The 10,700-nt window shown below is 44.1% G+C and overlaps 1 protein-coding gene across 6 annotated transcripts in view; it reads left to right on the top strand.

Moving 5' to 3' along the window:
* Window positions 1–2,568: 2,568 nt before the first annotated feature.
* Window positions 2,569–10,700, top strand: part of NXPE3 (neurexophilin and PC-esterase domain family member 3) — a 34,421-nt gene continuing 26,289 nt past the window's right edge. For 4 of the 6 annotated variants that reach the window (XM_072965957.1, XM_015242441.3, XM_072965961.1 and 1 more), the window contains exons 1-3: window positions 2,569–2,699; window positions 5,475–5,648; window positions 7,494–7,783. In XM_072965957.1, coding sequence (XP_072822058.1) covers window positions 7,691–7,783 — 93 coding nt within the window. In that variant the 5' untranslated portion in view covers window positions 2,569–2,699; window positions 5,475–5,648; window positions 7,494–7,690. Of the gene's footprint in view, window positions 2,700–3,174; window positions 3,366–5,474; window positions 5,649–6,274; window positions 6,383–7,493; window positions 7,784–10,700 lie in introns of those variants that run through there. The other 2 variants (XM_031672189.2, XM_072965945.1) reach the window with 2 other exon arrangements.

Genomic DNA, 10,700 nt, shown 5'->3' with positions numbered 1-10,700 from the left:
GGCCGTTTTCTCACTGTGTCATCACATGGTGGAAGGGGTGAAGGAACTCTGGGCAGAGTGGAACAAAGGAATACACTCTGAGTCTGAGACAGGGAAAGATATTCCCACACAAGGCTACAAGCTCAGCACAAGCCATGAGTTTTTATCTCTGGATAAGGAAGTGTTCCAGGCCAAGGCCTCATGCATGAAAGACTGCCTTTCCCAACAAGAGGCAATTAAGTTTAAATAAGGTCATAAGGGTGGGTCGTGGGAGTCAAAGACACTAATCTGATGAGATTGGTGTCTTTATAAGAGAAGGAGGAGACACTTGAGAGTTCTCTTTCTCTCTCTGTCGCGTAGGACACAGTGAGAAGGTGTGTATCTACAAGCCAGGAAGAAAACTCTTGCCAGGAACTGAATCAGCTGGCAGGATGAACTGGGTCTTACAGCCTCCAGAACTGTGAGAAAATTAATTTCTGTTGTTTAAGTCACCCAGCCTATGGCATTTTATCATGGCAGGCTGAGCAGACCAGTACAGGCACCAAATAGCTCTTTTAGTCTCCCGCCCTTGGCAGTATCCTCTCACGCTCCGTGGTGTTTTTGGAATAGGGTGGTTCGCATCTAATGTGACAGCAGTCACTTATTTTGAACCATGGCTTGCTAGTTCTTGGGGCCCAAGTTTCAGTCATGTATTTAAAAGGAGGAAGCCAAGGATCTTAATCAGCAGCTGACGTGGGCTCAGGAGTGCTCATGCCCCAAGCTTCTGCCATCAGAGACGGAGCCACATTTGCTGGTGAATATCCCTCAAGTTAGCGACATCAGAAACAAGCATAATTTGCTTTTGTTTATCTAACCTTAGGAGCCATTCTTTGTTTTGCTTAGTGAAATGAAGTTTAGTAACATAAGTACCTAAACTATTTCTACAGACAGGTCAAAAATGACCAGTTCTTTTAGTTTCATATCATAACATACAAACCTTATGTTCTTATTTTTTTTCCAGCTCAAAAGTAGGTTATCATAAATGACACATTTAGAAATTCCTTATGCTATGTCATAATCTGAGATAGAGAATTCAAGAGGAAGAGATTTGGGCAGTGTACTAGATGCTTTTCACTTGTCTTCTCATTTATTCCCAAGAGCAGGTAATGTTGCCCCTAATTTACAGTTGAGGAAATGAGCTCAGAGAAGTTAAATAATTTGCCTAGGATGGCACTGCTAGCAAGAGACAAAGCTGTGGATTAGACTCAGTCAGGCTAGGATCCAATGCGAATATTCTTTGTACAGTATTTCTGCAGTGGGAGTGTGGTGACTTTGTAGTCAGAGATCTTTTAAGAAGCTGTTAGTGATGAACAGACATCTCTAGACCCAGCCACTCTTGTGTCTATAATGACTGTAAAATATAAATAAGATCACTCAAAAGCCAGAGGGTTCTGAATACCTGTGTGAATGAGGGTTAATAAGGATCACTAATGTGGTCCAAAACCATGGCTAGAAATAATTATGTCCTAAGTATTTGCCATGTGCATGACAGCCAAATTGAAAGACAAGAGGGAGGGAGTCCACCTACTGGAAGATAAGACTTAAACAGAACAGCAGGCAATCATATGGGCACAGAGGCAATGGAAACCACTTCATATTAGTACAAAAGGCTGATCCTTGAGAAAGAATGAAATGATATTCCAGAAAAGACTGCCTTATGTAGAACCTCCTTGTATTCCACAGGTCACTTATGAATGTCCTGCCATGAAAACTTCGGAATGAGAACGTAGAGTCCATTGTGGTCATTAAATGTAAAAATAATTAATGTTAGTTGTAATTTATATTCGTTATTCTTCTTCAGCCTTCAGATAATAGTCTGGGGCAGTCTACTTTTGGAGCCTGCGTTTTGCTGGGATAAATTCGATTAACCCCGCCATGCTCCCAGCGCTGGGGAACACAGAGCAGCCCTGTCTTCCCTTCTGGTTTTCTGAACAAGGGCTTCTGTCTTTGAAGGACTCCTCTCAGTTCCTGAATTTCACACAGCTGCTCCGGACCACTAAGAAGAATGTCCAATAGCATTACACAGAATTTGGGGGCGAGGGTAGGGTAGGGAAAGTATTCAGTCTCGAAGACTCATGTCAGGAACAGGGATGGTAAAAGGAACGGGGTTGTTTTAAGGACCAACACAATAAGTCGACTACTTTCAAGTAAGGAAAGATTCAAGGACCTGCCGGCTAGGTGCTCGAGTTTGGCAAATCATGTTTTTCCGGTACAGCGAACAATACATTCCTCCACTGGGAGGAAAGACGGCCCAAGTTGGGGAATCCTCCGGTTTGCTTACTTTCGCTGAGATGAAAAAAGCTCTGAAACAGATGCTCCCTGGGGAGACCCTGATGTCTGAAGGCAACAGGAGTCGGCTCCCGATAGGGGACAGAGTTCAGTCCACAGGGTGACAGCTGCATGATCCCCTCGCACGCGGGAGCCAGACAGCGCGGAGCCGAGGGGCGCCAACTCAGCGTCCTCGACTTGGGGCTTGACGCTCAGCGCTCGGCGCCTGCGGCTGTCAGTCAGCGTCCTCGGCCCGCCCCTCCCACAGCTCAACCAATCGTAGCCGGGGGTCCGGGGTGAGGCGACGCAGCGGGACCAGACAGCCCCGCCTGGCGGCCTGGTCAGTGGTTTCGGGCCAGGAAGTCCTGGGCTTCGGCCGTAGGAGAGCGCGCGGCGGGAGGCGAGACCTGGAGGTGAGTGAGGGCCGGTGGGTGTGCGCGGGCCCCGGGCCCAGCTCCTTCCTCCCGAGCGAACCATTGCTCCTCGCGCGCCCTTCTCGGCTGCGAAGCCCCTTTCTCTGCGCGCCGGCTCCCGAGCCCCCGGCCCGGTGCTGGGGAGCTGCAGCTCCGGGGGGCAATGACAGGGGCCACCCGAGTCTGGAACAGGAGGCTCCGGCCCAAGGCAGGGCAGAGTTGGAGTCCACGACTGCCTAGGACCGGAGTCCCCGAGCCGCGGCTGGTCCCGGCAGGGAGGGGGCGGGGCTGGGCGCTAGCATCTCCATCCTCAGTTTTCTCGACTTGCTGCAACGCCGCAGGTGCAGTCGCAACGCGGCAGAGCCAGGACCTCGGGGCAGCTAAAGACCCCTCCCCCTCACACATTTTCTAACCGTCTTCGGGGCAGTTGGCAACGCCTCCCTCCTCAGACCTCATTCCCAGTCTCATCGCTCTCCGGGCCCCAGCCACCTCTAGGGTGGCGGTCCTTTCACACGTTGAACTGTTGTGGTCTCACGGAGATGTAGTTTTGGGACATCAGATTCAGGTCGAATGGGGAGAAACGAGTGTGACTTTACAAGGAGTGATGTGGAGACCTTGCCTGGCCTGCCGCTCATCTCTACTTGATAAGAGACCACTAAGCTTATGGTAACAGGGGTTCTCAGGCAGGATTTATACAAAATGTGTAATTGTCTGTCTGTATAATTTTTCTTGTTTTTCATTATTTGCTGTAAAGAAGGACCGTTGCCACATTTCCGATAGATAAAGTATCACGCTGCTCTGATGGGCCTACCCTCTCCTCATTGTGGTTAATTATCATTTGGAACATCAGGGTGTCCTTGAAGCTGGCGGCACTCCCAGACCCTGATAATTAATAGTCTCAATCCACGCAGCGGAGGGGGCAGCACACTATTCTTCCATTGTGTTTGGGTTCGGCTTTCTTTTGACTGTGTTTAATATCTTCTCTCTGTGTCTGTTATCCTCACAATCTCTTTGGGCCTGATAACAGTGCTGTTATTTGTTACTGAGAAAGGAAACAGAGGGATAGATCACTGAAGTAGGATTGGCTGTCCCCATTGCCCCAGAATCGGATTGTCCTGGAGGGACAATGTAAGTTACAATTCTAAACATCCTTTCAGAGAGACCATCCCTGGCCTATTTATACAAATAACACCCTCTGGCCACTCTGTACCCGTGGTTCTCCTACATGGCTGTATATTATCATCTATAGACCTTAAAAAAAAGCTGTTTCTTGGCCCCTATTCCCCTAGATTCTGGTCCAGTTGGTTGAGTGTAGTCCAAGCAGTGGAATTTTTATAGGCTTCTGGGACAATACTAATGTGCATGTAAGGTTAAAGATCATACCTATCTCCATGTCCTATTTTTTTCTTAAAGCACTTACTGCTTTGTGACTTATTTAACTGATTTGTTTACTTCTCTACCCTACTCCTCCCCCTCCCCTGGCATTATGAAAGCATGGGGTGCTACTTTAAAAGAAGGAGAAGCGAAGGCCTAGGTGAGTCAGCATTTTGGGCATGTGAGGTGGGGGTACATGAAAGAGAAATGGAATGGAATCTGGGGAAACAGTCCTGCAGACTTCAGTCCCTGTGCAGACTTTTGTCCCTGCTTCAACTTTGTACAAGGATTGCTCTTATTTAGTTAACCCATCATTGTTATGGTCTTGGATGAGTCTCCAGCTCTTTCCCTAGATGTTGCCTTGTTAAGTTTCAAAGTCTTAGCACCCTATGAAATACAGCTGCTCTTTGGAAAGTTTGAGATAGGAGCATTTAAGTTTGGGTATATTCCATATAAATCTGTGCTTTTGTCTTTGATGTAGGGGTCTTTGTATTCTGAACTAAAATTCCAGATACTTTCTCTGACAAGTACAATTATATTTATGTGGATAGCAAGTCAGAGTATTTTGGATGGGGACTGTCCCACAAACTGAATGTGTGGTTGTTCAATAGTGTATTGTTTTTGTGAAATGGTTTTCTAAGACTATTAGCCCTCCAGAGGATGGGGTTGCTGCCTGTTTTTCTTTTTAGTACCAAACTCAAGTATTTCATTTGTGTACTGACAATTATAATTCCAAGTGGTGTGAGCAATCACTTTGTAATTCTCTTGTGAGATGGGGGTAAGAAGTCAGGTACCTAAGAGTAGTTTAGGGTTGTCACCACAGACTATAAAGAATTTAAATTGGCTGTTAAATAGTCTTAGCCAAAATTTGGCAAAACAAACCCAAAAGACCACGCATTCTGATTTTTTCCTTGCCCTTTGAGCATAAATATGAAGCAAGAATGAGTGGTGTACTAACACTTAAGAAAGATTTGAAAACAAGACTGTTGAAGTTGAGATTCCTCATGGATTGATTGTAACTTTTAGGTGTATCTGGTACCTCTTGTTTCCTCTAGGAGTAGGGTGGATCATTGAACTACATGATTATTCTAGTCTATAAGAAAAGTAACATATGGAACTTTTATATTTGGTTTATTTTTTTCCCAGTCATATTGCTATTTATAAGGCTTTTGACCTTTCAGCTCAGATCTGCTATGTTTAAGTTCATGAATATAAATAACTAGCTACTGTTTTTGTTACTAGGAAAGGAAATGTTCCTATCCTCACTCCTCTCACTACTTTGTACTGACATCTATGTACATCTCTTTGCTATAAAATTGTATTCTTGGTTTCAAATGTATTTTCCTTTACTTCATTTTCTGTATCTTTAACTTGTATTTCATGTGCTTACCTCTGTTGCAGCAGGAAGAATGGTATAAAAATGAAAAACATCAACATGTGCTGCTTCAAATGTGACGAGAAAAGAATAAGGGCTATCATGATTGCTTGAATTCAGACTTTGCACTGGAAGGAAAGTAAACTCGAATTTTTTAGTTCTAATAAACATCTTGGGAACTGGACTGTTTTTAAAAAAAGGTAAATGAAATTCAATTACATATTTTTATTTTTGGGTTGATCTAGAAAACTTGTTTTGGAGTTGTTCGTATCTAGCACTATTGTTCTCACTCAGTTCCGTGGCATTTTGAGATACCCAGTGTTATTCTCCTGCTCTCCTTGCAAGTAGACTTCTTGTTATAATGCCTCGGTTTTATATTTGTAGGAAAAAAGTCAGAAATCTGTTACAGATTTCTTTTTTCAGTTTGAAATCTTTCATTTTAAAGATTCCATTTTAAATTGTTTTCCCATGCCCAATGGGAACATGATTTCTGTTTATGGTTCGTCTTTAATTATTAGTTTTAGAAACTGGCTTTATCCTTAAATTTGTGATTTTTATTTCCTGGTGAAGATGAAGGAGAAAAACAAAACCTGCCCAGAGGTGACAAGTACCTGCATTTTAGTATATGTCTTTTCAAAGATAGGTCTGTCTAGTAACGGCAGGTCATATAGGTGGGTCTTTCTAATCTCAGTGTTCTACTAGCTTGTAGCAGGAAGTCCGATCTTTTCCTGACATGACCCTCTGTAACAATTTTCAGTAGAAGTCCCTGACTGTGAGGGGCTTCTTGCATATTTGCATTCGTGCTATAGCCCTATCATTCCTGTAGCTGTGGGGTCTGCTGCCCTGCCGTCCATCTGCACCACTGCCCGTTGCTCTGCTGCTGCTGACCGGCTCTGCCCACGCTGATGTCTTCTGAATTGCTGGCCTTCACACAGTATGTAGACCATGCCTACCATGGTGCAGCCGAATTCCTGTGGAGTATCATCTTCGGTCTTCTCTCTCTGGCCATCAGGGAAACCTGTGGTTCTTGTGGCCAACTTCTTGAGAAAGGTTTCTACAGAGGAGCAGCTGGGGACTTGGTGGCAGAATTATTTCCTCTATTTCACAACCATTCCCTTCCTAGAATTTACAGGCACTTCAGGGTGGGTAGGTACCTGGGTGTTGGAGAAGGGTAGCGTTGGGGGGCCATGAGATGGTTGAGTGCAGTCTGTCACACTACCTGGCGGCCCTGTGGAGGTGAGCAGGAGTGGGGGAGGTATTCCTCTTTAATTTAGGGGGGAAATGCCTCTTGCCTCATAGGAGTGTGAGCTTTGCACTTAGTACAGCACCTGGTACAGAGGAGGCCTCCATAATTACTGGTTGTGTGGACCGTTGAATCAGTATATATCATGTAAAGAGCTAGGTACTGAGAGGGGATTAAAAAGTATGATATGTTATTACAATTAAGTTGCTTTTCTCAGATCTATAGTTTCTGGTTGTTTTTTTTTTTAATATAGTCTTAATTGGTATACTGTAGTTGTAGAGACAAGAAATACCCACAAATGTAAAGATCAGCTGAGAAGAGGAAAAAGTGAGTGCTGTGGGGATTCTGAGGGTGGAAAGCGTGTTGAAATTGCTTAGCCTTGTCCCCCTTATGAAGCTGGGGTGGGGAAGGATCGTCGTGGTCCTTGTGGTATGGGTCGTGGGGCCCGGGGATGGATTAGACCAGAAGAGCAGAGGAGTGAGGGAACAGGGGGCTTGCGGGACCCAACCCAAAACTGCAGGGAGGGCTGGTGCAGCTGAGGTGTTCTAGAGATCCTCTGCACCATGGTTATGCACCCTTTTCACCATGACCTCTCCACCCTGCCCTCCACGGAAGCCGGGAGTTGGGTTTGAGTAGATTGTCCAGGTATGGAAGAGATGTTACTGTGCTCTGGCCCTTTGCTTTCTCTTCATGACTTTGAGCTTCGATAAGGTTAACAAAAAGGAAATGTGATGTCTTTCCTTTTACTCCACCCTAGGCTATTGTAATTGGTGATCTGTTTTCTCATCTCCCCTTTTTGAAGGAGTCCTTTGGAGAAAAATGTGCTGCTTGAATCAACCCCAGCTGTTCTTCTATGCAAAGAACTCTTACGGATACTAGCCCAAAAAAAAGCAAATTAAACTGAAAGCTCTTCTGCAGCTCCCAAAAACAAAGACATGGAGTTTTGAGGAGTGAAGGGAGCATGGTGTCGGCCATGGGTGATCAAGACACAGCCGGACAATGTGGATCAATTTCTTTAATCTGCGGCTTTTCTGCTGTTTGCTTGCAGTATTGATGGTGGTGGTGCTGGTCATCAATGTTACTCAGGTAGAGGTGAGTACTCAGCATACTCCTTCATGACTAAGGGAACCAAATCTAGGGATTTGGGGCTAACTAGCCTAGAAAATGTTGATCATCAGGAAACTCATCCCAGTCATAGTTCTTGTTTTCTTTTAATAAGTATTTGAGTGCCTTCAGTGGTTATATACTGTGCTAGTCACCAAGGGTGCAGTGGTTTCTTCACTGTGGAGCTCATATTCCAAATGTGCATGGGAGAAAATAAGAGTAATAAGTAATCATAATCTATAATGTAGTAATAGTAAGTGAGAAGTGCTGTAGCGAAAGGAAAGTGGGTTACCCTCGAGTACCTTTAGAGTGGTGAAGGAAAGCCCTTTCAAGGAGGGGACCTTTTAGCTCACTCCTGGCGGAAGTCGAAGGAGTATTTCAGGGGCAGGAGTTGACAATGGGTCTGTTTTGAGGACTACTGTGTGGAACTCAGGGGCAGGGGCTGTGTCTTATTGAACCCTCACAAGTGCCTGGCACTAAGAAGGCCCTTAGTAGTAGTCCCCTTCCCCCCTCTCTGCCATTCCCTACATGAACACACACATCACCAAAAGCTATGGAGTAGTTTCTGTATAAAATGATGCTGCCCCTTTTATTTTGTTGGCTTGTGATACTTCTCAGGTTACAGGTCCAACTTCATGATGGTATTTCTTTGCTTACTGGATTTATCGGTAGACTGATTGATTGTGTCCCCTAAACATCCTGGCCCTGTGGGAGCTCAGGTTACTGTTCTCTTTCCTGCATTCAGGTGGTTCTTTCGCCAGCCTCTAGGAGTTTCTTTACACACACACGCTCTTTACTACTCTGCTGAATATTGGAGCGGAACCCTCTGTAGATCTCCTGAGTTCTCTCTGTGCTGCTCTCTCCTCCTGTTACTCTGCTCTGTGGATTCTGGTCAGCTTGCCCTTTAAGACTCCCAGCCCCATCTCAAGTTCACCAGGCTCCACCTGGGTTCCCCTCCTTATGCTGCAGCCTGGAGATGCTCTCAAGGCTGTAGGCAAAGGGCATTCAATCATGGGGATACTGCCTTTATTTCCCATCTTTCAGGCATCATTTTCTTTTGTTGTCTGATGTCCAGTGTTTCAGGTGGAAGGTAAATCTCACTGTTTCTCTTGCAGTGAATTTGGGAGAAAGAGTAGAAAAGCTGGAGAGGAGGATTACTGGACCAAGGTGGGGAGTAGAGGATGGGATCCAGAGCACAAATGGAGCATGTAACTGTAGGATAAGGGACATTGTACTCATGAATGTTCTTGTTATCATTTCATCATTAATTATGTTGGAGGAGCCATGCTTCTTCCTCTGACCTAAGAGGAAAGGATGTCATGATGGTTGGCGATGTAGATATATTTGCTGCTGGAAGCTAAGACTCTGGGGGAGTTCCTGCCTGTGGAGGAGGTAGAAGATGAAGGGAGGGTGAAGGCCAGGAGGTCTGTACATAGGGGCTTGAAAGAACAGGGGTGGGAGATGGCGCTGACCTTGCAGGATGGTAAGAGGGGTAATGACTTTCGAGACCAATCGGCACTCACCTATGTTGGCTTTGTGAGGGTTATGTTTTGTTCACCACGTTCAACAGCCTGGGTGTAAGAACAGAGAAGATAGTTGTTAGTGTAGGATGGGTGAAGGGATAGAAAAGGGAGATAGAGAGACTTGAGAGAGTAGACCAGAGTCGTGAATGCATGTTAGGAATTATTGTTAGGAATTCCCCTAATGGTCCTGCTTCAGTTCTTGGAAACTTCTGGACTGAATGTCAGCTAACAGCACCTCTAGTTACCTGCACAGACATAAACTGAACAATAATGGAGAAGGGAGGTAGCAGTAATAAATGATGGAGGACAATTTTGATATAGAAAATAATAAATAAATCTTTTGGTGGTGAAATGTTTTCTCTTGTCTAAAGAGGTTATCTTGTCCAGGCTGACAATATTGTCATGATTTTTAGGTTGTTCAGTTTATTACTGTTATGATAACTGATAGAGGCTTGGGGTGAGGAGTAGGGAGTGGGAAAGGCTCTGAAACCTGGCAGTCTCCCATCCTTTACCTTTGTTTCATCCTGTGCTTCTGATCCTGACTATACTCTTCTTGCAATTAGAGTATCCAAGCATTTTCTAAAAAGCACAGGCTCAATTTTAATTAAAAATATCACATACGAAGATTAACCTTCACAGGTGGTGAGGGGAGAGAAAGCATTTTCAGATGTGCCAAATTCAGAGTTGGTTAAGATAAACAAACCAAACAATGCTAAACATGGCAAGTATTCTTTCCATTGGTAACAGGTCTCCTTCACATTTTTGTTTCCTTATCTCATGCTTTAAGTTAGTCTCCTTCATATTGTATGTACGGAGATTTTTGCAGTTTAAGAAATACTTCGTTTGTCATGACTATTAAATTTTTAGTTTTCCAACATAAAATGTGGTTAGATATTTTAATTTTTTCAGCCTCTAAAACATTAATAAATATTTTTAAATGAAATTTGATTAAATTGAAAATAATTCATGGGGCTTTTAAAAAATACAAATCCCAAGACATCTCATCTTCCCCATCTCAAATGTATCACACAAAAATCCCTGTATTTCCTAAGATTTAGCCAAATTCAGTTAGATGAGTAGAGGAACAAATAAAACCCACGAACAAGCAAAACCTCCCTAGTTAGATGATTGTGAATAGAACAATTACTACAGTGAATTCACAGATTTGTGAATTTCTAAAAGTCTCTGAATTTAAAGGATTTGTTGTCATGTTGGTATATATAGTAGGCTGAGTAAGCCCTCCAAAGATGTCAATGTTTCAATTCCCAGAACCTGCAAATATGTTAACCTATCTGATAAAAGAGATTGTGCAGACAAGATTAAGTTAAGGATCTTGAGATAGGGATATTATCCAGGATGATCTGAGTGGGCCCAATGTAATC

The sequence above is a fragment of the Vicugna pacos genome, chromosome 1 (genome assembly GCF_048564905.1).
Source record: "Vicugna pacos chromosome 1, VicPac4, whole genome shotgun sequence".
In the NCBI taxonomy this organism is placed as follows: domain Eukaryota; kingdom Metazoa; phylum Chordata; class Mammalia; order Artiodactyla; family Camelidae; genus Vicugna; species Vicugna pacos.
The sequence above is the reverse complement of the archived record's forward strand: the minus strand, read 5'-3'. Positions and strand labels throughout refer to the sequence as shown.